This window comes from Carlito syrichta, unplaced genomic scaffold (genome assembly GCF_000164805.1).
Source record: "Carlito syrichta isolate Samal-C Ts95f unplaced genomic scaffold, Tarsius_syrichta-2.0.1 Scaffold302570, whole genome shotgun sequence".
Taxonomy (NCBI): Eukaryota; Metazoa; Chordata; class Mammalia; order Primates; family Tarsiidae; genus Carlito; species Carlito syrichta.
This window is the reverse complement of record NW_007246666.1, coordinates 678,892-704,004: the sequence shown is the minus strand read 5'-3', so window position 1 is coordinate 704,004 and position 25,113 is coordinate 678,892. Positions and strand designations below refer to the sequence as shown.

At 39.2% G+C, this 25,113-nt stretch overlaps 2 protein-coding genes across 8 annotated transcripts in view; both read right to left on the bottom strand.

The window, feature by feature from the left end:
• Positions 1–9,567, bottom strand: part of CSDE1 (cold shock domain containing E1) — a 40,787-nt gene extending 31,220 nt beyond the window's left edge. For 4 of the 6 annotated variants that reach the window (XM_021711755.1, XM_021711758.1, XM_008056897.2 and 1 more), the window contains exons 1-2: positions 9,456–9,567; positions 1,298–1,684 (exon numbers count right to left, since the gene is read on the bottom strand). The gene's annotated coding sequence lies outside the window, so the exon portion shown is untranslated. The remainder of the gene's footprint in view (positions 1–1,297; positions 1,685–9,455) is intronic. The other 2 variants (XM_021711759.1, XM_021711760.1) reach the window with 1 other exon arrangement.
• Positions 9,568–21,528: 11,961 nt separating this feature from the next.
• The window catches only part of SIKE1 (suppressor of IKBKE 1), a 6,890-nt gene continuing 3,305 nt past the window's right edge, over positions 21,529–25,113 (bottom strand). The window contains exon 5 of one of the 2 annotated variants that reach the window (XM_008056895.2): positions 21,529–22,805. In XM_008056895.2, coding sequence (XP_008055086.1) covers positions 22,704–22,805 — 102 coding nt within the window. In that variant the 3' untranslated portion in view covers positions 21,529–22,703. The remainder of the gene's footprint in view (positions 22,806–25,113) is intronic. The other variant, XM_008056894.2, reaches the window with a different exon arrangement.

The window sequence follows — 25,113 nt, the reverse complement described above, 5'->3', positions numbered from 1 at the left end:
GAGGGCTCACCAATTTGCCCAGGCGGGTCTCGAACCCGCGGGCTCAGGCAATCCACTCACCTCGGCCTCCCAAAGTGCTAGGATTATAGGCTGAGCCACCAAGCCCGGCATGAATATGTTATTACTTTAAAATCTGAAGCAATAAAGCTATCTTACTTTTGCTTATAAAGATGTCGGCTTTCTACAAAATAAAGCCAAATATACGGGGCCAAACCTTCAGAAAGCCTCTTTCCTACTCTTCCATCAAAACCGTATTCTTTACTCTGTTCATAATGGACTGCTCAATATATACCATGTGCTCTCAGGTCTCCCTGAACCTGCTAATTCTGTTACATCTTTATCACTTCTTTATCTCTACCAAAGACTCCTTTCCCTCTAACAAAGTACAACTCATTTTCAAATATTCCTTCTCTGTAGGCTTTCTTTATCTCTCTCCTTCCCTCCAAGGGAAATGCTCCTTCAGTTGTGTATTCTTAGCACTTTATGAATACCTCCCTTTTATCCTATATAAAACTGTGATATTTTATAATAAATTGTTCTAAATCCTATATTCATTCGTGTATTTCAGCACTAGTAATGCCGAACAACAGAGCAAATATGTCAACCATTTGTTTACAAATATGCAGTTAGTGGCAAGCATATATGTAGTGGATGTAAAAGTTCCCCTTCACGGGTTCGCGACCCGCCTGGGCAACTTGGCCAGACCTCATCTCTACAATAAATCAAAAACTAGCTGGGCGTGGTAGCACTCGCCTGTAGTTCCGGCTACTTGCTGGAGCCCAGCAGGTCGAGGCTGCGGTGGCTGGGAGCGGCCACTGCACTCCAGTCTGGGCGACAGAGCGAGACTCCAACTTAAAAAACAAAATAAAACAAAAGTTCCCCTTCAAGAAGCTAGCACTGGAGAGGGTAGAGAGAAGGAAACAGAGATGTCAGTACCAAACGTAATCTAGGTTTCAACAAGCCCTGTATAAAGAATGCAATGCTATCTGAAGTCCTTACTTTTAAATAGTATAGATAAAGATTTTCTTCATAGATACCAATAAATCAAGAGACCAGCAAGCATTAATATAATCACCTGCAAAAAAAATCAGTTTTGGCCATAAATATTATCCTTGTCTAGCAAGAGACAATAAATAAATCTAGAGTTGATATTTTCACACTAGTTAGGAATGGAAGAATTGCTTTCTGAATACCTTTAGAACAAAACGGATTGAGACTTTATGTCTGACCAAATAATCAGGAAATCCAGAGTTACAGAACTGATTCTTAACAATACTAAGAAACTATATGAACCTACCTCGCAGTGATAATCAAATATTGCACTTTCAGTAGTATTTGCTGATTCTTCTTTTTCAGCACACGTTTCAAAGGATGAAAGTTGCTAGTATTAAAAAAAAGAGCGAGAGAAAATGATCTACCAAGCTAATAAAGAATACAACGGCTGCTGCACCAGGCAATCTCACAGTACAGCACTGAAGAAAACAAAGACTACTAGCAGCGTTGGGAAGTGCTCTTTCAAAGCTGTTGAGTAGGCACAAACTTCTTGTTTCAGATCAAGTGTTGTGTCTTCAACTTAAGTGTACTCTTCTTTGGTCTTGTTGGTTGTTACGAGGTTTGTTCCTTGCCTGATCTGAACTTGAAGCAGCAGTTTCAGGTGGTAAAGTCTGTTCTGTTACACTTCATACTAGAGATAAAAAATAAAGACGTTAAGTTTAACATATATAAAAGAATCAGGGATGGAGACTTGGAAGGGAGACAAACTCATTTCATTAACTTAAGAATCACTGATCAAGCAAGTAATGCAGGAAACTTGGAAGCACACTCATTTGATGTTATTTGCAGCAATCTCTCAAATATTAACGATTACTTCCTTTGGTATCTCACTCCCAAGACATCACATTATTCCATAGTTCTTATAGACTTCCCATCTTCCCCAAATAAGCTCAAAGTTACACAGCATAATGTTTAATTTAGTCCATTTATAATAATCTAGCACTAGCCGGGCTCAGTGGCTCAGCCTGTAATCCCAGCACTTTGGGAGGCTGAGGTGAGTGGATTGCCTGAGCCCGCGGGTTCGAGACCTGCCTGGACAACTTGGCGAGACCTCATCTCTACAGTAAATCAAAAAATTAGCCGGGCAAGGTAGCTCACGCCTGTAGTTCCAGCTATTTGGAAGGCTGAGGCGGAAGAATCGCCGGAGCCCAGCAGGTCAAGGCTGCTGCGGTGGCCGGGAGCGTGCCACTGCACTCCAGTCTGGGCGACAGAGTGAGACTCCAACACACACACACACACACACACACACACACACACACACACACAAAGAGTCTAGCACTATATTAGGTTTTGTGGAAAATATAAAAGACGTTCCTGCCATAAGAATGTTTTATAATCTTGCTGAAAAGAGTTACATACAGAGAAAAACCAGAATATGTTGGACAAAATGCAAAAAATTAATTTGCTCAACTAATATCTGGTAACCTACTATACTAAAGTAGTATTTATTGTTCATGCACCACTGTATGTGCATCAAAGCAACATGGTGAGCACATAGAAGACTTTTAAGGAAGAGTGAACTTTAAACTGAACCTGAAAAATTAGGCAGAATCTTAGGAGGAAGAAAACAGCTGAATATTCTAGGCATGAAATATCACATAAGCCAAGCCGGAATATGCCACTAAATTCTAAGTTCCTTGAGAGCAGTGACCATGCATTACATGATTTTCTAAGCTGGGCAACAAGTGAAGTTTTCTGCATGAATGACTGTGGTAACAAGTGTGGCTTGCTGTTTCAGAGGAAATCAATAGGTTTGCCTGGCTAGAACACAGGGCTAGGTTAAAGTGAAATGAGATATGTGCTGTGACAGGTGTAGTGATTATGAGGCATTTCAACTTGATAGACTAGGAAACAGAAAGCCTTAGTTTTTGATGAAAGTGGTATTAAGCCTTAAAATCCTATGGGAGAAGGCTTAGTGAAGGAAACAGAAATCTCATTTGCTCTACTTCAGTAAATAGATGAAAAATGTTTATAGTAAAGAGAAATATGTATTAATAAGTAAAAATCACAGAACTCTGCTTTATGTTACCTGTAAAATAACAAATGATGACTTTGTACTGACTCCAATGTTAACAAAATGGTGCTGTTAACCATCTAAATGGGAGGAAGAAAAAAGTGGAAATGGTGAAATATGAATAATATATTTGGAAAAATATCAGAAAAAAAAGAATTTCTATCAGGTGAGAGGCCACAGCTGATGAAATAGCTTAGACTAAAAGAGCTCAATTCCAAGCACTGATACTAGTAACTACCACGAACAACTTATTTAACCTCTCTAGGTTTCCATTTCCTCACATGCAAATGAATACTCAGTAATAGCTAATCTGGACATTTTCTGCATCTAGCATCCCATGACTTTATATTGCTACTTCAAACATCAAATGTTACACTTGTCTGATCTTTAAACTTTATTTAGAACATTCTCCTATTACCCAAACTAGATATGTCTTAGAGCAATGGTTCTCAAATCACTTGGGAAGCTTTAAAAAATACCTGTTTAGCCGGGCATGGTAGTGCACGCCTATAGTTCCGGCTACTTGGAAAGCTAAGGCAAGATTGCAGGAGCCCAGCAGGTCAACACTGGGGTGGCCATGAGCATGCCACTGCACTCCAGCCTGGGTGACAGTGAGACTCCAACTCAAAAAAAAATCCAAAAAAGCCTGTGCCCAGTCCCATTCCTAGAGTAATGCAAATGTTTTGATGCAGAGCCACTTTATCTTGATTCTTCCCTTCTCTGTCTACATACTGCATACAGTTGGCTGCAAGTTGTATTAATATTTCCTTCACACTATCTTTTGATTTGATTTGCTTCCTGTCCTAAAAGTCATCTTAGCCCAGTTGTCTAATACATCTGCCAACTGCCAGTGTCCATCTTTTCCATTTTCTGTCACGTAACACCATCAGACTGATCTATCAAAACCTCCAATTTCATCTCATGCTCTCGTCAAAAATCTTATTTTTCCCATACTCTAGATGGAAGGTTCTTAACCCTGGCTACCCATTCAATCCAACTACCTGAGCAACCTTTAAAAAAAAAAAAGGCTGGGTTTGGTGGCTCAGCCTGTAATCCCAGCACTTTGGGAGGCCAAGGCGAGTGGACTGCCTGAACCCTCGGGTTCGAGACCAGCTGGGCAATTTGGTGAGACCTCGTTTCTACAATAAATAAAAAATGAGCCTGGTGTGGTAGCGTGCACCTGTAGCTCCAACTCCTTGGAAGGCTGAGGCAGAAGGATCGTCTGAGCCCAGCAGGTCGGCGCTAGGGTGGCTGTGAGTGTGCCACTGCACTCCAGCCTGGGCAACAGAGTGAGACTCCAACTCAAAATAAAAATAGCAAAGCTTGGGTCCCACACAGAAATTCTAAATGTAACTAAACTAGGTTCTGTCCCAGGCATTAGTGTATTTTCTTTACCCTCCTCCAAGGTGTCTCTGACTTACAGCCAGGGTTAAGAACTAGTCTATCAGATGTCTCTACTCTATTTTCCTTATTTCTACTGCTTTGCAGTTCTTCTCCCAGAAGTCCATTCCTTCCCCTAATTCTTAAAAACAACTCTTGGGATATTCCTGAATTCTAGCCTTCTTTGCTCATGTAGGGCTTCCCACAAATAATATTATTTTGTCGTCTTCAAAGTGACAAAGTCTTTTTAACCATTTCAGCAGGCTCATTACCTTAATTCCCATTAACTGAGGCAGTGACATTCACTGCCTGTAACAAATAATTTATGTACTTTGTTTACCTCATGTTTATGTATCTTGTCCCTCCAATTTTATTTCAAATTTCTGATCAGCAAACTCAAATTTATTTCTTTATCACAGCACCATTTAGCAACTACCCCAGTGCTACTATACACTACAGCAAATATAGCCAAAAGGTAATCTATAATAGGCAAAAGGAAGCCACAATTCAAGTGCAGACAGTTCTACCAACTTTAATGTATAGAAGTCTTAATTATCCAATCAAGAAATAACAATCTCTTCTTTTAAAATATACACTGTACCATAATACCCAAGGTCTATTTATGAACCCAAAGAACTCAAGATTAAGGACAAAGTTGTATGTGTTGAAGGGTAAAACAACTTCATCTTGCAAAACTTGAACTGAATCACCCAATCTAGGTTGTATTATGTTAAGAACTGTCAAGTTTGTCATTCAGTACAAAATAAGAGGTTTTTAGAACTAAAAACCTCGAGTACTGCAGGGCCAGTTTTGGCACTAATCAGGTCCATTATGATCTAATATAGCTCAAACAAATCTTCCAGCAATCATGAATAAATTAGAGTGACTGAATTAATATCTTCACAGCTATGAGATTTCTATAGTTAAATGCTTTACAATCAAATCAACATTACTGAAGAACTTCAAGATACTTGCCAGGCATTTTAATAAAACTGGCTATCAATTCATGCCAGGATTAGCATTCATTGGTAGTTCTGACTACCTTTTTTGCCTTAACTCTCTGAACATAAGTGCATTTGTCCCATATCCCCAAAAGCTAGAAACTTAAGCTACATGAAACATAGGGTTTCGATAATAAAAACTAGGGAACATTTTAAATGTGGATCAGAGAGTCTCTCTGAATGCTGAGTAAACAACTCCTTTTCCCCTTGCTTAGCATGGAAACAGTATCAATATTAATGATCAATTATGTCATTTCAGGAGTTGAAACTAATTACTTAAACTGAACCCAAATGGTTATTCCCTCTGTCACCTGTCTTAAAATTATCACCATCTGTTTTGTTATTTACTGTTTCCCTCAGTTGCTGCTTTTAATCTCAAAGTCCTCGTAGAAGCCAGGCACCCAGCAGGATCTAAACTACTGTTAGACTAATACATTTATGTGGTGTCATCCATCTAAAATATATCACACTACCTAGTTTATCATTTTGACAAATTATTTTGAAAGTACGTACAGCATTCACTTGAGGCTAATGAAAGGCTTAACCAGTCTACAAGTCTCCCCACCTAACCCGCTTCCTTTTGGGAGTACCTTCTTCTTGAGAGGACAAAGACCCAAGTAGGTAGCATATGATTGAAAATGTTCTCTACTGCCTGACATTTCATTGCGTCCCATACTAGAATAATTTTTCAACGGGGGGAAGTCGCTCATGAGTAACATTCTTGCCTTAACTTCACAGTTCATACTTCTTGATGGATCATCTTAAGTCTGACTATATCAGTGTGCTATTACCTGTATAATTAAAGTGTTTGACAAGTTTTAGTTTGTTTTTACTTTAGTATCTAAGGTAAATGTTAAAATCTAGATAATTAACCAACTTAAAACAATCTAATTTCCTGTTAAGTGAAAATAAAAGAAAACAAGATAGATGAAACTATCTTTTGTTAATTACCTAAAAAGCTACTGAGATATTTAAAATTATCACTTAGCTGGTTCCAGATACACTAATACTTCGAGGTAGGACAAAAAGTGTGGGAAGATGCTAAAGAAACACTCCAGACACATCAGAGAACATAGACCAGCATTATCCAACAGAAATATAGTTTAAGCCACCCATGTAATTAAAAATTTTCTAGTAGCCATATTAAAGTCAAAAGAAACAGATGAAATTAATTAAAAATGTCTTATTCAACCAATTATACCCCAAATGTTATCATTTTCCACAATCAATCTTTAAAAACAAGATTTTTACATTCCTTGAAATTCGATGTTATTTTACAATTACAGCACATTTCAATCCAGACAAGTTACACTTCAGGTGCACAATAACCATATGTGGCCAGTGGTTATTATGTTCCACAGAGCAGGTATAAACTGCCTGGTAGAAAAAAGTACTGATGTGCCTCATAAAGCAATAGGCTCTTGGGCAAAGATTTGCACTAAAAGTATCTAGCACAAACTTGACCACAGCAGAAGCCTGCAATTATTAAACTGTAGACTGCAAATGTCTAATCAGTTATGAACTGGCTGTACCGGAACACCAATGGATAGTCCACATGTGCAATGTGAAGAAACTACTGATCAATTTATTCCTGACTACACACTAATGTTTTATCCCAGCATAAAAGGACATATTAAATATAAAAAGTGTTCTACTGTTTTGTTTTTAACCAGGTACTCACACATGCAAGTAGAAAACATTATAATATCAAAACAAATAAATTTAAAAAATCCTAATTGGCAGAAGGTATTTTTACAGCAAGTCACTCTCATCACAGTTGTTTCACCACTTAAGACAGTCTAGCTATTAAACCTTACAAAATACAATTATACTTTTTCTAGCGGTAAATATCAATTATGGAAAATCCTGAAAGTTTTAACAGCTCTCCATTTCTTAAAAGACTAAGCTAAGACACATCACTTCTTTGAGTTTATTAAACAAAATCAACTCCTCAAAAATCTATCTAAAAGAAACTTCCATGTTTCAACTGTCTTGTCAAAGTATAGCTCTCAGAACAATGTGAATATACTTAACGCCACTGAACAGTACACTTGAAAAAGGTTAAACCAGTAAATTTTATGTTACATATATTTTAGGATAATTTAAAACATACAAAAAGAGGACTACATGATGTGTCTTTAAGTGGAGAGGGGGAAAACGGTGAGATAAAGCAAAACTACATGTCAGCTTTACCCTCTCATTTTTTTTTTTTTAATTTGCTAGGAATTTACCAGAATTTTCAATCACATTCTAAAGGTCACGCTTAAGTCAGAGCTTATTTACAAAAAAAGAAAACCTATCTTCTATGCCTCAAATACTTTACTTTTCAACTCAGCTGCTATAAATACTCATCTCAATGGTAAACATCCAGAGCAGCTGCAAAACCACTCAAACTACTATCTCTTTTATTTAGGCCCTAGCGCTAAAAGGAGACAAAAAGAAACAAGGTTGAATGTTTTTTTTATCTATTATGACTCAGGTATATGCCTATTTAAGTATGCAAACCCACACCAAGGATACCGACTATTGGTTGGCACCAAAAGAGCACCAAGGCATGTATTATATTGCTCCTGGATGTAGTATCGAGAATATTTGCCGTCTAGTAACTCAAAATGAAAATTACTCAGCGTTTTGATACCCAGAGTACCTTATATTAGCGGGCTTTAATTTGGAACCTACATTTTTAAAAAGTAGGTTAGTAGCTCTGGCTGAGAACTGCCAGTTCATACCAGCCCGAGGACAATTTAACTCTCAAAAGAAACAGAATTACCTCCTAGAGCGCCTTTGAGCACTCTCCCTCTCCTCTCAACTGTCTAAAGAGCACCACATGTTCTCACTCATTTAAGGTGCAAGACAAGAAAATTAACTTGCCCAACAATTTTTTTGGGGGGGGGTAGACTGAAGCCTGTTTTAGGGAGCGTTCCCGGCCTCCTCCTCCGAGTCAAGCAAGAGCAGCCATCAGTGCTGCTAAGGGGAAAATCTTGGAAGCAAAAGGACCGCGGCGCCACGATCTCGTACTGACAAAACAACGAATGGGAAAAACCTCAAGCGTGCCTCCAGGGGCAGGCTCCCAAAAAGTCAACAGAGAGAAGCGAAGCCCCGCCGTTCGCTGCACAAGGTGGGCCAGGCGCTTGCACCTCTCCGGAGTCAGGGGAGGTGGCCGGGAGGGCACCGCGGAGCTCCCTCGGCGCACGCTCTTACCCCAAGACAGAGAGGGGGGTGGAAGCCAGGGGTCTAAGAGGTTAGGCAGGGGCTGATTCCCTGTCCCAAGAAGCCGAAAGGGAGGGGAAGGCTGGCCGCTGAGACCCGGCTCCAGGTGGCAGGCAGGAGGGATGCCAATCCTGCCGCGCCACGGTGCCGGCTGCGACCGGGGAGAGGCGCCTCCACGCACTTTCCCTGGACGGGGCAGGGTCTCGGTCCGCACACAAAGAAGGCGCCACTGCCGCACTGCGCTCTGGTCCTGGCAGTCGGGTCCCCAGCAGGCGACGGCCAGGAGGCTGGAGGGTCCAGGGCCGGAGGAGGCCCCTCTCGCTCTCGGGCTCGTCCAGCCTCACACAAAGGACCGCGCCGCCACCCCCTCGCCCCGCCCGCCGGGACGTGTAGTTCCCCTTTCCCTCGCCAAGCCGCAGCGGGGGAGGCGGCCGGACTACCGCTCCCGGCAGCCCCCGCGCCCGAGCCCCGCACCCTCCGCCTCCATCTTGGCTGCGGTCGGAGCCTCCATTTTCGCTCCCTCCCCCCACTTTAGTCGCCACCACCACTGGCACCACGCGCGCCCCGCCGGCCTCCACTCCTCGCTTCAGCTCCGAGGCCTGACGTGAGGCTCGGACGGTTGAACGGAGGACGGCTGAAAAAGCCCGGGGTAGGGACGCGAGGGTGCGTTCTTCCCTACCCGGAGCTCCAGGAGTGCCCACCTTGCCTCAGAAGTCTTTCCCGTTAGTCTTGGTCTTCTCATCCGCCTTTAGCCTGGCTTCCTGCTACCCCCAATTGGACCCGGAGGTCGTACTCACCCCAACAGCTCAGCGCCCCCTCTCCAGCGCCGCCATAAGCAGCACGGCCCGGTACGTAGGAATAAATCTCGCTTCTCTCGCGAGACTTGCGGGCACCGAGCGCGTGCACGGGGGAGGGGGCATGTACTCCTAATACGCCTGCGCACCACGGCCGAATGACGCCAGCCCGTGCGCTGCGCTTAACCACAACCAAGATGGCGGCTCCGCTCGGCTCCCTTCCCTCTCGGGTGTGCTGCGGGAAGCAATCTCTGTGTTTACTGACTCCGCTGGGACGCTAGGGGCGGAGTGGCGGGTGGCTTTCGCCGCCTCTAGTCTTTGCAAGTCATACGTGCTTGGGGCGATATTGGGGGGAACCCTGAGGGCGAACGGTCCTGAAGGCATATCCTGGAATGTCAGGGTTTTTTTTCCTAGCGGTCATCCAGATTCCTCAAACCCCAGTTTCTCCTCACTCGCAGCGCAAGCTTTCCTTTTCTATGTCTGCTGCATGAGATTGGAATTTCGTCAGTATAAAGTTCGGCTCGTAGCTCGGTCATTTGGAAAGCTACGTGAGGCCTTTGTCTTCCACGAACTATATATTGGCTTGCAACAGATGGAACAAAAGCGAGCATGGCGAATCACTAATTTAAAATGATAAACCCAAACTCCCTCGACTGACCTCTCTAGTTACCAGAAGATATTCGTAGTGGATCCCATAATCCAAGAAGCTGAATCAGTAATTAAAAGGCTGAAATCGAGGCAAAGGGATGACTCAGCCAATGGGGGCAGTAGGAAGGAGAGAGATGTCTAATTCTGGCCACAGAAATGTTCCAAGGGATCAGCCCCCTCTAGAACAATGGAGCACGCTCCTCTGGTGAGAGGAATGTTGTTCACAGGTTCAGTGGCTCTCTCCCTTGACAGTATGGGATAAATAATGACCAGTTACGCTGCTGAGAACTCTCCTACCCACTTTTCGCTTTCAACACGCTTATTCGCCATCCCCTATGTGTCATTCCTGGGAAGTATGCATTTGTAAAGAAAAACGGACACGGTCCTGTCCTCAAAGAACTTTCTGCCTAGCATCATTAAGTTTTTGCAAAAACACATACACACGGGCATAAGTGCAGTGAAGGAACAATAACTTCCAATTCTGAGCAAATCATCTTGAATTCTAAAAGGAACCAGTATCTTCTCTCTCTACACGAAGGTTTCCTCTCTACTTACGTTGCTTTTGGTCCAGTCCCATGCATAACACCTCAAAGCTGCCTCTTTTGCTCTTTATGCCTTCCCACGCTCTCCTAAGCACAGATATTTCGCTTCACTTTCAGTGCTTTCATAGCTTATTCTATTGTAATTATTCATTTTGGCTTCTTTGGGGGGAGGGCTTGAGTTGGAGTCTCACTTTGTCGCCCAGGTTGGAGTGCGGGGGCCACCGCAGCCTCGACCTGCTGGGCTCCGGCGATCCTTCCGCCTCAGCCTTCCGAGTAACTGGAACCACAGGGGCATGCTACCTCGCCGGGCTTATTTTTTGGTTTATTGTAGAGACGAGATCTCACCCAAGTTGCCCAGGCTGGTCTCGAACCCTCAGGCTCAGGCAGTCCTCTCACTTTGGCCTCCCAAATTGCTGGGATTACAGGCTAAGCCACCGCGCCCGGCCGTAATTAGTTTTTACTAGCTAGTGATACTTCAGTTCAGAGGCTCTGACATTCACCTTTGCGGTGCCCATCTCAACAACTCTCAAAAGCTTGTTGAGTGAATAGCACTGGACAACAGTATAAAAAGTTGTTCCAAATTGGAATATTTTGTTGAGAAAGTACAGAATGTAAATATTTCAAAGCAATTATTTTGTTTTCTTTGTTCAGTTCTTAACTTTGAATCTCTCCTTCCCACAATAGACCTAGTCTGGATGTCCTAAAGTTACAGAGAAACTATCCTGGGCTCTTGCGTTAGCTATAAGGTCATGTGAAGCTGGGCTAAAAGTAGAATTAGGTCTAAGAGCACACATTCTCAAATATCACAGCAATGGGAAATGTAAAAAATAATAGTCTCACTAAGTTTTATCAATACAATTCTTAGCAACAAGAAAGGATAAAGTCTTGGTTTCTACCATTACATGTAGCTTCTAAATCATATGATCATTTCATCATCCTCATTCTGAATATATCCCAATTGCCTTTAAATTCCTCCTTGCTCCAAAATTAGTATCAATTTACATTTAACACAAAATGCAAATATGTATAAACTCAGAAATATACATTTTAGTTTCTAGTGTATTAAAGTAACAGGTGGAGTAATGTGATTTAAATCACTAGTTAAAATGACTTACTCTTTCTACAAGTACAACCCATAAATAGAGGTAGGTTTCATTTTTAGAAGTTACTACACTTAAAAGGCATCATTTTTTTCAAATGAATTTTGAAGTCAAATCAAAAAATGAAAAAATGTAGTTATCTTCTTATTTTTTTAAACCAAAGTTAATTAAATCAGAAACTTGTGAAATTACTTGGAAAACCATCTTCTATACAACAAGGTGGTCATAGATTTTGAGAAGATAGTTTATTAAGGAACAACAATCAGAAAAAAAATTGGGCAAGTTATTTTTGGTTATCATCATACTTATTTTTCTACTCTGAGAAGCTTAGACAATGACATTAATTAGTTGTGTTCTTTTTTCTTCAATTATCAATAAGTACATTATTTCTGGAGTCCTAGAATTAAAAATAAACATCCCTTACACCATTATAAGGTTTTCTTGAGCAGTGATGGATGAGATTTTTCTGTCAGTTCTCTGTCAAATAAGAAAAATTAGGTCAATGTGGAGCTTTTTAAAAATTTTAAATAAGGCTAAATTTATTCAAGATTTTAAGGACTATTTTTACTCTGACATTATCTTCTTCCTATTTAGGAAAGTTAAAGAGGACCTTCTTTTATAAAATTACAGTAATAGTGGATGGTAAAGGGGTCCACATACAAGGTTTTAGAACAGGAAAATAACATCTAGCGCAAAAACTTTCATAAAGAATTATTTCCATAAGAATTCATGAAAATAATTAAGGTTTGGCCCTAGAATCTTATAATCCAAAATTGTATTTCCTAACAAGCCCCCAAGCAGTTAAAATGTATTATATAAAGAATAATAATATAATAACATTAATGTAAAATATTATAATGTAAATAATATAATAAATAATGCAAAAGCTTTGTATAATGCTTCTCTTTACAATGTCAACATTCACCCAAACATTCATAGAGGCTGATATAATGGACACCGAAGACCCAGAAGGGGGAGAGGGAGACGAGGCAGCGGGATGAAAAATTACCTATCAGGTACAGGGTACACAGGTGGGAGTGGTGGGTACATTTAAAGCCCGGACTTCTTCGCCACTATACAGTGCAATATTGGACCCCTGAAGCTATTGGCATAAAGGAAAAAAATTTTAAATAATAAAATAAAATAATTGGTCAACATTGAACTCAGTGGAAGAATTATGTGGACTCACTAAGCTGCTACACTAGAAGTAATCACCATAACAGTGTAGCTCTGGGAGTCGATTAACCAGAGGGGAAGGTGGAGCAAAAGAATATTTTTAATTTAACTTAAACTAACTTTGGATGAAACAATTGTCCTTCAAATAAAATCCAAACTCTTTTACCATGCCTGGCAAGGTACTAAATGATCTAGTCCCCACCAAATTCTCTAATATCTGGGATTTTCTCATCATTCAGGTTTTACCTCAAATGTTACCAACTCACAAAGGACTTTTCTAAAGTAAAAGTACCCGCTTGAACTGTCACTCTCCATATTAGCTTGTTTTACTGTCTTCGTTACATGTATTGCTATCCAAAACGTACACATGTATGAATTTAATTGCTTATTGCTCATTTCCTGAACTACAGCATAAGCTACAATTCATTGTTTGATTAATCATTGTACTCATAAAGCCTGGACAGTGACTTACATGTGAAGTAAATACTTGATATTCATTGAATGACTAAATTATACTTATTTTATGGAACCCAAGGTAGTGTTGACTGTATTTATAGACTACTGATAAGATATACTGCCATTTTCACTGTGACAGAATATTTTCATTATTTAGAATTTTTATTTTCATTTATTAAAATGACAGATTTTTATCATGTGTCCCTTTTGTGTGTATATAAAGTAAAAAATTTTAAAAAGCAAAATAAATTTGTTAAGGTATTCCTAAAACTTCTTCACAAAGTCTAACTCTTCTGAATCTCTCTTTAGTAATAAATTTGACCATATTTTAAAAATTCCATTCATCTAGAGGCAGCATTTAAAAAATTAAAAAATATCAACAGACTAGGAGAATATATATTTGCAACACATAACACAATGTATTGGTATATGAATATATAAGTTCATACATATCAATAAGAAAAAGCCAAACAAAAGGAAAATGGAGAAAAGACTTGAACATCCAAAATTTCTTTTTAAAAAACCTATACAAATCAACACTTGAAATTGTACTCAGCCTCATTAGTAATCAGGATAATTTTTTTTTTTAGATTTTAGACTTATAGAAGAGTTAGAAAAATAGTACGGGAAGTTTCTATAAACCCTTTACTCAGCTTCCCCATGTTAACCTTACATAACCGTAGAACAATTTTCAAAATTAGGAAATTACCTTTGACACAATAATATTACTTAAACTATAAAATTAATTTCAGTTTCACCAGTTTTTCCTCTAACATTCATTTTCTATTTCAGGATCAAATATAGGATCCCACACTGCATTTAGTTGTTATGTCTCCTTGCTCTCTCTTCTGTGATGGTTTTTCAGTCTTCTTTCATGACTTCTTAACACTTTGAAGCAATATCGGTCAGTTACTTTGCAGACATCCCTCAATTTGATTTATCTGGTGGTGTTTCTTGATTAGATTGAGGTTATAGATTATTTAGAAAAAAATACAGAGATGATATATCCTTATTACATCGTATCTGTGGGTATGTGATGTTAAAATGCATAATTAGTAATATTTACCTTAATTACTTTCATGAGTTGATGTCTGCTAGGATTCTCCAATGTAAAATTACTATGTTTTCCCTTTGTAATTACTGAATATTTGGCAGGGGAGATACTTTGGTATTGTACTGGGTTGAATATTGTCCTCCCTTAAACTCATGTCCATCCACAACCATAGAATGGGACTTTATTTGGAAACAGAATCTTCCAAATAGAAGATTGTAGATGTACATGTTATCAAGTTAACTTTTGAAATTTTAAAATTTATTTAGAATTTATTTCATTATTATTTTTTTAGAGACAGGGTCTTGCTCTGTTGCCCAGGCTGGAGTGCTGTGGCGCCACCACAGCTTTCTTTTTTTTTTTTGAGTTGAACTCTCACTCTGTCGCCAAGGCTGGAGTGCAGTGGCACACTCATAGCCACCCCAGCGTCTACCTGCTGGGCTTAGTCTTCTGTCTCAGCCTTCCAGAACTACAGGTGCACGCTACCACGCCCGGCTAATTATTTGATTTATCGTAGAGATGAGGTCTCACCGTGTTGCACATGCTGGAATTGAACCCATGGGCTCAGGCAATCCTCTCACCCTGGCCTCCCAAAGTGCTGGGATTATAGGTATAAGCCACTGTGCCCAGCCTCAAGAGCCACATCTTACATGCAGTTCCCCAGGTGTCTGCATGCTTCTACCCGTGAACACACAATTTTGTTGTTTCTGGATTTGTGGGAAGCTGCTCTGTTGTGCCAACATGAGCCATCCGACATGAGAGCTCCTGAAAGATGCCTGGCCATTCTTTAAAGCTGTTTTTTAACTATTCCTCATCATACACAGGAGCATCAACAGTTAAAAGATTGTTTTTCATTGAGAGAGATCAGTTTAGAGCATTTTAAAATCTGTGTGTCTTTAATGTTTCACGTATTACATATCACACATTCACATATTACAGGCTTGAGCCACTGTGCCTGGCCACCATAGCTTTCTATAACTTTGAACTCTGGGCTCAAGATATCCTCCTGTCTCAGTCTCCTGAATAAGCAGGACTACAGGCACACCTCATGTAATCAAGTTAAAATGAAATTATATTGGATTAGAGTGGGCTCAAAGCCAATGAGTCGTGTTCTTAGAAGAGGGAATTTTGGACACAGACAAGAGACATACAGGGAGAATGCCATGTGAAGACAGATTGGAGTGATACACCTAGAAGTCAAAGAACAACAAGAATTGCCAATAACCTCAGAAGCTAAAAAAAGGGAGATGGAACATTCTCCCTTAAGAGCCTTCAGAAGGAAAAAACACCTTGATTTCAGACTTCTAGCCTCCAGGACTATAAGGATAAATTTGTTTTAAGCCACCCAGTTCCTCCATTATAAAATTACTATGTTTTCCCTTTGTAATTACTGAATATTTGACAGGGGGAGATACTTTGGCATTGTACTGGATTAAATATTATCCTCCCTTAAACTCATGTCCAACCAGAACTTTGGGAGGTGACTTTATTTGGAAATAGTATCTTTGTAGATGTTACCAAGTTAACTTTTGAAATTTTAAAATTATTTCATTATTTTTTAGAGACAGGGTCTTGCTCTGTTGCCCAGGTTGGAGTGCTGTGGTGCCACCTTTTTTTTTTTTTGAGTTGGAGTCTCACTCTGTCGCCTGGACTGGAGTGCAGTGGCCGCTTCTGGCCACCGCAGCCTCGACCTGCTGGGCTCCGGCAATCCTTCCGCCTCAGCCTTCCAAGTAGCTGGAACTACAGGCGCGCGCTACCACGCCCGGCTCATTTTTTGATTTACTGTGGTAATTTGTTATGGCAACCCTAGGAAACCAGTACAAAGATTGGTAAGTATCCTGTTCCTGCTTAATTTTAGCATCTATTGATGGATCTTGATTTTTTTTTTCACTCATAGATGTCTAGATTTTCTCACACAGAATTCTTTTGAGACAACTAAGAACACTGGTAATGCTGGTCTTTTCTCAGAGTGATTCATTGTTTCCAGGATTTTATTAGAAGCTCCCAAAAGCCACTGTGGTAGGCAGAATTCCAGTGTGGACACCAGGATTCTCACTGCCTGGTGTACATGACTTGTATGATCCTCTCAAGCACAGGTGGGACATGTGGATATGAGAGGAAATTACTCACCTCTTTTATGGCAAAGGGATTACTGCAAATGTAATTGAGATTTCTAATCAGATGAGTTGATCAAGAGGGAAATTATTCTGGTTGGACTGGAGTTTGTTGAGTATGTCCATAAAATGGAGTCTAGAGGTGCGAGACAAGAGAAGTCAGAGATGATTTCCTGTTGGCCATGAAGTCCATCTCTGAGTTTTACAGCTGCCAGGATATGGATTTTGTCAACAACCATGTGAACTTGGGAGAGCCAAGAACCTCCTAAAGGTGCTAGCCTCAGCTGACACCTTGATTTCAGCCTTGTGAGACCCTGAGAGGAAGAATTCGATTGAGTCCTGCATGGACTTCTGACCTACAGAATAGTAAGATAATAAACGAGCATTGCTCTAAGCTGCTGTGTAATTTGTATTTGTAGAGCAACAGAAAACATAGCCAAACTCAAAATTTTTATGCTGTCTTGATGAAAACAGTGTCAATAGAAAGTTCACAGAAAATGGCCAAAAATAGTATTCCCTTCTCAAATGGCCCTTACTTATAATCGAGATTGCCTTTGTCCAGTCATCCACCAGGAGCAGAAACCAATTTTACTTATGCTTACAACCAATCACATTATAACCCCTACCTGTGTAAGATATATCCCAATTTCAGAGATGTTGAACTATGAAATAAAAATGAATCTTAGGCTCAATAACATGCAAAAATCTACAGATTCATTCCACACGTATTTCTAGGAAGCTAGATGAAATGTTGAGTGAAGTTATCGTTAATCGAAGGTTCTACCTCCTCTTTAGCATGCCAGGAGAGTGACAAAACAAAAGCATCACCTGCTTTTCACTATGAATATTAGTAATACTCCTTGATTTACTCCAAAAGTTGCCATGAGACATGCCAATGAAGTAACTGTAGAATATGAAATGACTCTTATAGTTAAATGGGATAGATGGAGAACTAAAAATTTGTAAGTCAGATATTAGTAAAGATTTCTTAAAATGTATAATTACAGTGATAACAAAATGTATGACTCTTAGAAACATGGTGAGTTAAAAAAATCAAATCCCTAGGTTACGTACAGTGTGATGACATTTTTTAAAAGTTCAGAAAATGAACAAAACTAAAGATAAGTCACTTTAGGGATACAGACGTACTTTAGGTCTTTTTACACGTGATATAACTTTTAAAAAGAGGAAGCAGGCGGTGGGAAAAGATAGGAGAGGAACTATAATAGGTAAATGCAAAGCACTGGTAATGTTATAATTCTTAAGTTAGATGATGAGTTACCATGCTTGATAATTTATTTGCATGCCATTTATACTTTTATAAGTGTCAAATATTACATTTAAATATAAGTGCAAAATTATGTATCAAGTGTTGACATTTACATGTACACGGTTTTTTTTAAACTATGCCTATTTTATCAGTTAGGGTTCTTGGTTATAGGCAATTCAGGTTAATTTTAACCAAAAAAAAGATTTTATTGAAAATAATTCTCAGGATCTCTAGGACAGCCAGGAAACCAGAATTAGAGGCCACAGGAGTCTATAACATCAGAGAAGTGCTTCAGTGAAGACCTCGCTGTTTCCACTTTTGGTCAGGCACTGCAGCTTACACCACGGACTTTGCCAGCACTGGAGACTGAATGTTGTCACTAAGCAAACCACTTTTGCTGTTCCTCTGTGGAGCTGAATATCATAGCTAGAGTTGTTGGTCACCGTCTTTCAATGATCCTGCATGGTTCCCCACTTCTTTTTATCAGTAACTTTATTTTGTTAAATTTAAAAAAATTTTTTTAAAAGCAGGATTTATTGAGAGGACAGAAAAGCTTCCACAGTGGGAGGGGACCCAAAGGGGTTGCCCTATCAGTAACTTTAAAGTTTTAGGCAGATTATCTTTCCTAGACACAAAGGAGGCTGAGAAAACCTCACTTTCAGATTATTTAGGAGGAAGGCTCTGCTTCATTCAATGAGGGATTCCCTAAACACAGAAGTTAAGATATTGGGCAGCCAAAAAAGAGATGACAGATGTCTGCTACAGTCCATTCTCTTGGCTATTCAACATCAACACTCCTTTGGCTGATGCACTTCCACTTGCTAAAAACTATATTCAAGGAAAAAGGACTTGACAATGTAAAAGTCAGACACTGACAGTTTCTCAAATCTAAACAGAAATGTGCTTTTATTTGGGCAGCTATGTACCCAGCTTTCTTTGCAGCTAGCAGTGGCTACTTAACTGCTCAGGCAAACAAGGCAAGGGAAAATCCGTTTCAAAGTTCTGGGAAAGCTTTGCTTTTCCTCATAAAAGGGGCTATGTAGCTGGCACAGAACATTTCCTATTTTTCCCCCTGCCTTCAACATGGGCATGGCATTTGACTCAGCAGCAACCTTCTAGCAACAAGAAAACATCACGAAAGATGAAAGCCAATGTGGTGAGGAAGCAGATTTGCAAGACAGAACTGCACCTTTAATGTACGTAGAAAGGACCACCAATTAAATATTGTTCCTTTCAGCTTCATGCACACACACTCTCAGCTACACCATTCTAGAAAACAGACATTAGTTAAGATTGTATTTATTGAATTCATGATATTTTTTACATATGAGCTGTGGTGTTTCTTTTGCACAATTAGTAAAAACAGATTTTGCTAATCAAGAACCACTTGAACTCCAAGCAGTATGACACTTTCCAGGTATCTTGTTAGTGACTAAGAATGGTTAAGACTGCCTGGGTTTGAATCTTGGACAAATAACAACTTCCATGTGCCTGTATTTGTAAAATGAGGTACAGTTAAAATGGAGATTATATAATATAGTACGTAACACATAGTAAAGCAGTCAACAGATAGTAGCCATTATTGGCAATACCATCCACACTTTGCTTTTGTGACATCAAGGTTTTCTAGTTGTCCTCCTACCCACTTATTATCTCCATTGAATTCTCAAGTTTAAATAGTCCCTCTTCTGTTTCCTATACCTACTTACATTGAATTTACCACATTGCGTTGTAATATTTATATGTGTTTCTTCTACCAGATGTTTCTTTGAAAACAGTGTTAACATCATTTTTAAAATTTTTCTATCCATAACTGCTAATGGCTTGGCACATACAATAGACATTCTTAAACCAGTGTACTTCGGAATTGTCTGGGATGATTACTAAAATACAAATTCCTGGACCCTATCCTCAAATTTGTTTCAGTAGGTCAGTGAACCAAAATTTGAGTAACACTGAAATAGTCCTTTAATATTTGAGTTCTTAATATAAGAATTGCATGTAATGCATCGATGTAATTAATAGTATGCTAATATAAAAGCACTATTTTTAGAGTTACACTGAATACTGTGCTACAAACTGCTTATAAAACTCTTGTCCTTGATGAAGTTGCTATATGTGAAAAAAAACCCACTGTGCTTTCTACACTTCATTACTGAGTAAAGTTAGCAAATTTTTTTTTTTTTTAAAGCAGGATTTATTGAGAGGACAGAAAAGCTCCCACAGTGGGAGGGGACTCGAAGGGGTTACCAGCAAATATTCTTAAAGTGAAGTTTTTATTAAAAATAATTTTGAAGTAAGATTTTTCCAAACCAGTCAAGTTCCTCTATCCACTGAAAATGAAACCTTAATATCCAAAGTGAAGCGCATCCCCACCCCCTATTCAGTTTTCTAACACATCAAACCTTTGTAGTGTTAGCACTAGCCAGAATTTATATTATGTAGGGCACAAAAAGCTCTTTATTTTTACTTATTTATTTGTTTGTTTATTTTGAATTGGAGCCACACTTCGGCACCCAGGCTGGAGCGCAGTGGCACGCTCAGGCAATCCCCCCACCTTAGCCTTCCAAGTAGCTGCTACCACACCCGGCTAACTTTTTGACTTATCACCGTAGAGATGAGGTCTCGCCAAGTTGTCCAGGCTGTTCTCGAACCTGTGGGCTCAGGCAGTCACCTTACCTCAGCCTCCCAAAGTGCTAGGGTTATAGGCTTGAGCCACCACACCCAGCCTAAAAGCTCTTTAGACTCATATTCTAAGCTTTCGATTTCCAAGGGAGAAAAGTTAACATACAATTTATCCGAATACCTGAGATTTAAATCACTTTATAAACGACTACAAAGGAATATAAGACAGATATAAGGGACACTATGTTATACCTTAATTTGATTATCATTTTCACTGAATCCTGGCCATGGCAGGTTTGGGCATGGCTGACAAATGGTATAGATTACCTGCCTCCTGAATGGACTTGTAGGATCACTTAGCACATACTTCAAGGCAAATGGCTGGGCTAACAGTTTACCTACTTTTGGGAAATGAAACTAAAAGTGCTCATACTTGGGGGTGGAAGTTTTTTTCAAATTTCATGTAGGACATTAAATAGAAATTTGACAAATCCCAAAATGACATACATATCCACTAACACACATTAATCTAGGCCAACACCCACTGATATTACTGCGATCAATGCTTTTGGGACAGCTGAGATTTTCCCATTTTAACTGAGGTTCTTTATAGCAATACCAAAGAAATGTTACATCGCTAACAAAACTCTCTTTAATACCGTGTCTCTCCCAGGCATTATGGTACCTAATGCTTTTGGAAAATGTTGGCAGATTTAGCATTCATTATTTCAGCTATTTCTGGGCAAATCCAAATAGAATAGTATAACAAGAAGTAATTTTTTACTTCTTTTGAAACAGGACCTTGCTCTGTTGCCCGCAGGCTGGAGTGCAGTGGTGTGACCATGGCTCATTGCAACCTCAACCTCCTGGGTTCAACTGATTTTCCTGCTTTAGCTTCCCAAGTAGCTGGGACTACAGGCAAGTGCCACCAAGCTTGGCTAATTTATTTTTATTTTTTATAGAGACAGGGTCTTGCTATATTGCCCAGACTGGTCTTGAACTCTTAGCCTTAAGTAATCCTCCTGCTTTGGCACAAAGTGTTGGGATTATAGGTGTGACCCACCACACCTACCTGTAATTTATACATCTGAAATGTGAGTAAACTGGGACAGGGAAGTGAACTGATGAGTGAACCTGGTTGACCACCCAGCGTTTGAATCTCAATGTTGCTCTGTTGTTGCCTACACAGGATTATGAATGTAATAATTCTCATTAGGTAATAAAACTGCTTCTGTATAAAAAAACAGATCTAAAAAGAAAGCCAACTATTAGCACTAGTAATGAAAGACATCAAAGTAAGTGATGGTTCTTAACTATAAAAGAGAAGTTCTATTCAAATTAAACAGCAGAATGTCAGACCTAAGAACTATGATGGGAATACACCTGAGATACTCTTCACACTGCATATGTGATGTAAGTTGAAGATTTTCTAGTTGGACAAAATTGAAAAACTGACTACGTATATATATATATATTTTGTGTGTTTATTTGATATTTTTGTTTTTGATTACTTATATTTAATAGAATAAATAAAAGCTACTTTTAGCATTTGAACTAAGCACATATGTGTGCATATACATATACAGGACAGCTTCCTAAGCTTTGAACAATAAAAACTTTGAACAATATGACAACTATGTTATCACTGGGAAAAAGAAAATTGACTTATTTTCAAGTATGTTTTCTAGGGACTAGCAGTAGCCTCTCTCAAATTAAGGGTAAAGACACCAGGCCATGAAGTGCCAACTCTTAGCACCAGAGAGACTTAAAAACTTCCCAAGTGAATGACATTGCAAATCAGAGAATCTGCCCCTGTAGTTCTGTGCAATTGTATTACTTTTGTCAAATGGAAAAAATCCAGGTTTATGCCAAATAGATTTAAAAAGTTAAATCTCTTTTAAAAATTCTAGTGTGTTTTACAGTGCTATATAAAATAAAATCACTGGCTTATAATAAAATGTTCAAAATTTCAGAGTTGTGAAAAATAAATATGAACTGAAAACATGGTTCATATCAATCAAGGTCCCAGAAATGAAAATTAAAAGTAATCTCTTTAAGAAAGGAATGGTGAAACTCAGCATGATTCACACACACCTGAAAACCATTTTGTGGACAGCCAATACTGACTGGAAATTCTAAACTGCCACCTGATACCTTTAGTCAACACTAATCCAAGTCTGAGGCAAGACAATGAATGGACAATACTTGAATGGGAAGATAATAACTTCCTTCCTTGATAGACAATCTCTAGCCATCATTTAGAGTTCAGTTATTTGATGGCTTGGGAAGCAGTGTCCATTGAGTTTTCCTTTCTGACCTGAAGAGACTCACTGCTGATGGACAGTAATTCTCGAAGTTCCTTATTTTCAAGCTGGAAAAAAAAGATACATGTTTATTTCTGGCATTTTTACTGTCAAACTGCATCACAACACATTGTTTTGGACTGGGAGCAGAAAACATATTTTTTAATTTTAAAAGTTTTAAGGAAACTAAAATCCACTAGCTGAGAATCTCCTAAAATACTACTTATTCTATTGTCTCTTTTGTTTTCAACCCTTTGTACTCAGAGACATCTTGTAGATCACCTACCAAGCAACCTGACCACACTTTTTAACAAAATAGTGAAAAACAGATCACTTCATATTAAACAGTAAAGTGTTGAAACCAATTATTTATTGTAATGATATTTGGCTTATAATGGAATTTTGGATATCGAGGAACTTATTTATGACAAAAAAATCAAAATTATATGTGATTTTCTAACATGTAGGAACGTGTGAAACAATCATCGACATGCACTGCAGGTTCATTGATACATGTTGCACAACAGTAATTTGTTTGATGTTTTCCACCTGGTGTTTTTCTATTCGAACAGATAATATAGTCTCATTTTTTTTTTCCTCCTTACATTAATATGTAATTTATTGTAAAGTCTGTTGTTTAAAGATGATGTGGAAGGAGGACACACTCGTCATTCCTGAAAACCACTCTCAACTGATCAATCATATCTCACTATATATTCCATCTCTTTATTTGCTTTTTCATGTAATTTGAATGGAAAACTTCAAGGAAACATACATTTTTAAAAAATGTGCGCTTGCATAAGTTTTTTTCTGTATAATCACCAGCAAGTTCTTTATGTCTGTCCTGAGTGGTTTGCTAGATTTAGGATGTCTCCTCAGAGGGGACATCAGAGTGCAAAGGGTTAAAATTCCCAGTGATCTTTTCACTCTGATTAATCTCCTTTCCTAGATGTTCTGTAGTTTTAGGAAATTAAAGGGCCAGGCACAATGGTTCATGCCTACGATCCCAGCACTTTGGGAGGCCAAGGTGAGAGGACTGCCTGAGCTCATGGGTTCGAGACCAGCCTGGACAAACTGGCGAAACCTCATCTCTATAATAAATTAAAAAAATAGCCGGATGTCATGGCATGTGCCTGTAATTCCAGCTACTTAGAAGGCTGAGGTGGAGGGATCACCTGAGCCCAGCAGGTCGAGGCTGCAGTGGCTGTGAGCGTGCCACTGCACTCCAGCCTGGGCGACAGAGTGAGACTCCAACTCAAAAAAAAAAAATGAAAGGAATAGGGGAGGAGAAAGTAATCACTGAGCACGTAGGCAGGGAATAACATACTGGTGCATATCTTACAACAATCTGTAGGGAGGTGTCACTACCTACATCTATAGTCTAAGATGAGGATGCTATAGTTCACAAAACACCCAAAAGTTTTCCAAATTCAGACAGCCTGGATGTGGTATACTGCTAGGGTCTGAATTCAATGGCCAAGTTTTTTCTACTTGAAGTATTAAGATAAAACTTGTGGCACATTTCCTTAGCTGTTTTCATGACTGAGGTAAATCAGGGACAGCACAATCATGCTTGTTTTATCACATATGGTCAAGGAACCTTCCACCATATGAAGTGCCTCCCTCAGTGCTGTGCATCTCTCTTAGCACTTACATGCCATTTGGATCATATAAGTACCATTCCTTCCACCAGACTCTGGGCAGGTGCCTTATCTTTTTCTCTGTGGTATTTCTTATAGGGCCCACGACAGCACCTTATAATAAGTAGCACTCAAACATCTACTGAAATGTTTTTCCTCAACAATTTTATAGGCACACTAATACTCCAAGCCTATCTTTGCAATATATTCCTATTTCAATCAAAATATGCAAAAATAGCTTTAAAAAATCAAGACTATAAGGCTTATAAAATAATAGCAGTTCTTTGGCTTTGTTCCCCAAAGGCAACCACTTTTAAAACTTTCATCTATTTCTTTTGGTATTTATATTTACTTTCATAATTCTAAATAACATGCCTATACTCTTTTCTGATAATCCATTTTAGACATTATCTACTTGACTTCCTACTATGGCAGATGAGGGACTTTAACTCACATATAAGCCTGTCCCTTCCACTCTCTCTACTGTCCCAATATGATAACATCTCAACTTCCAGCCAATACATAGTTAGTGTTTTACTGATTGCTGTTTACTACATTTCCTTTCTTTTTTTTTTTTTTTCGGAGTTGGAGTCTCACTCTGTCACCCAGACTGGAGTGCAGTGGCCGCTCCCGGCCACCGCAGCCTCACCTGCTGGGCTCCGGCGATCCTTCGGCCTCAGCCTTCCAAGTAGCCAGAATTATAGGCATGGCGCTACCAACGCCCAGCTGATTTTTT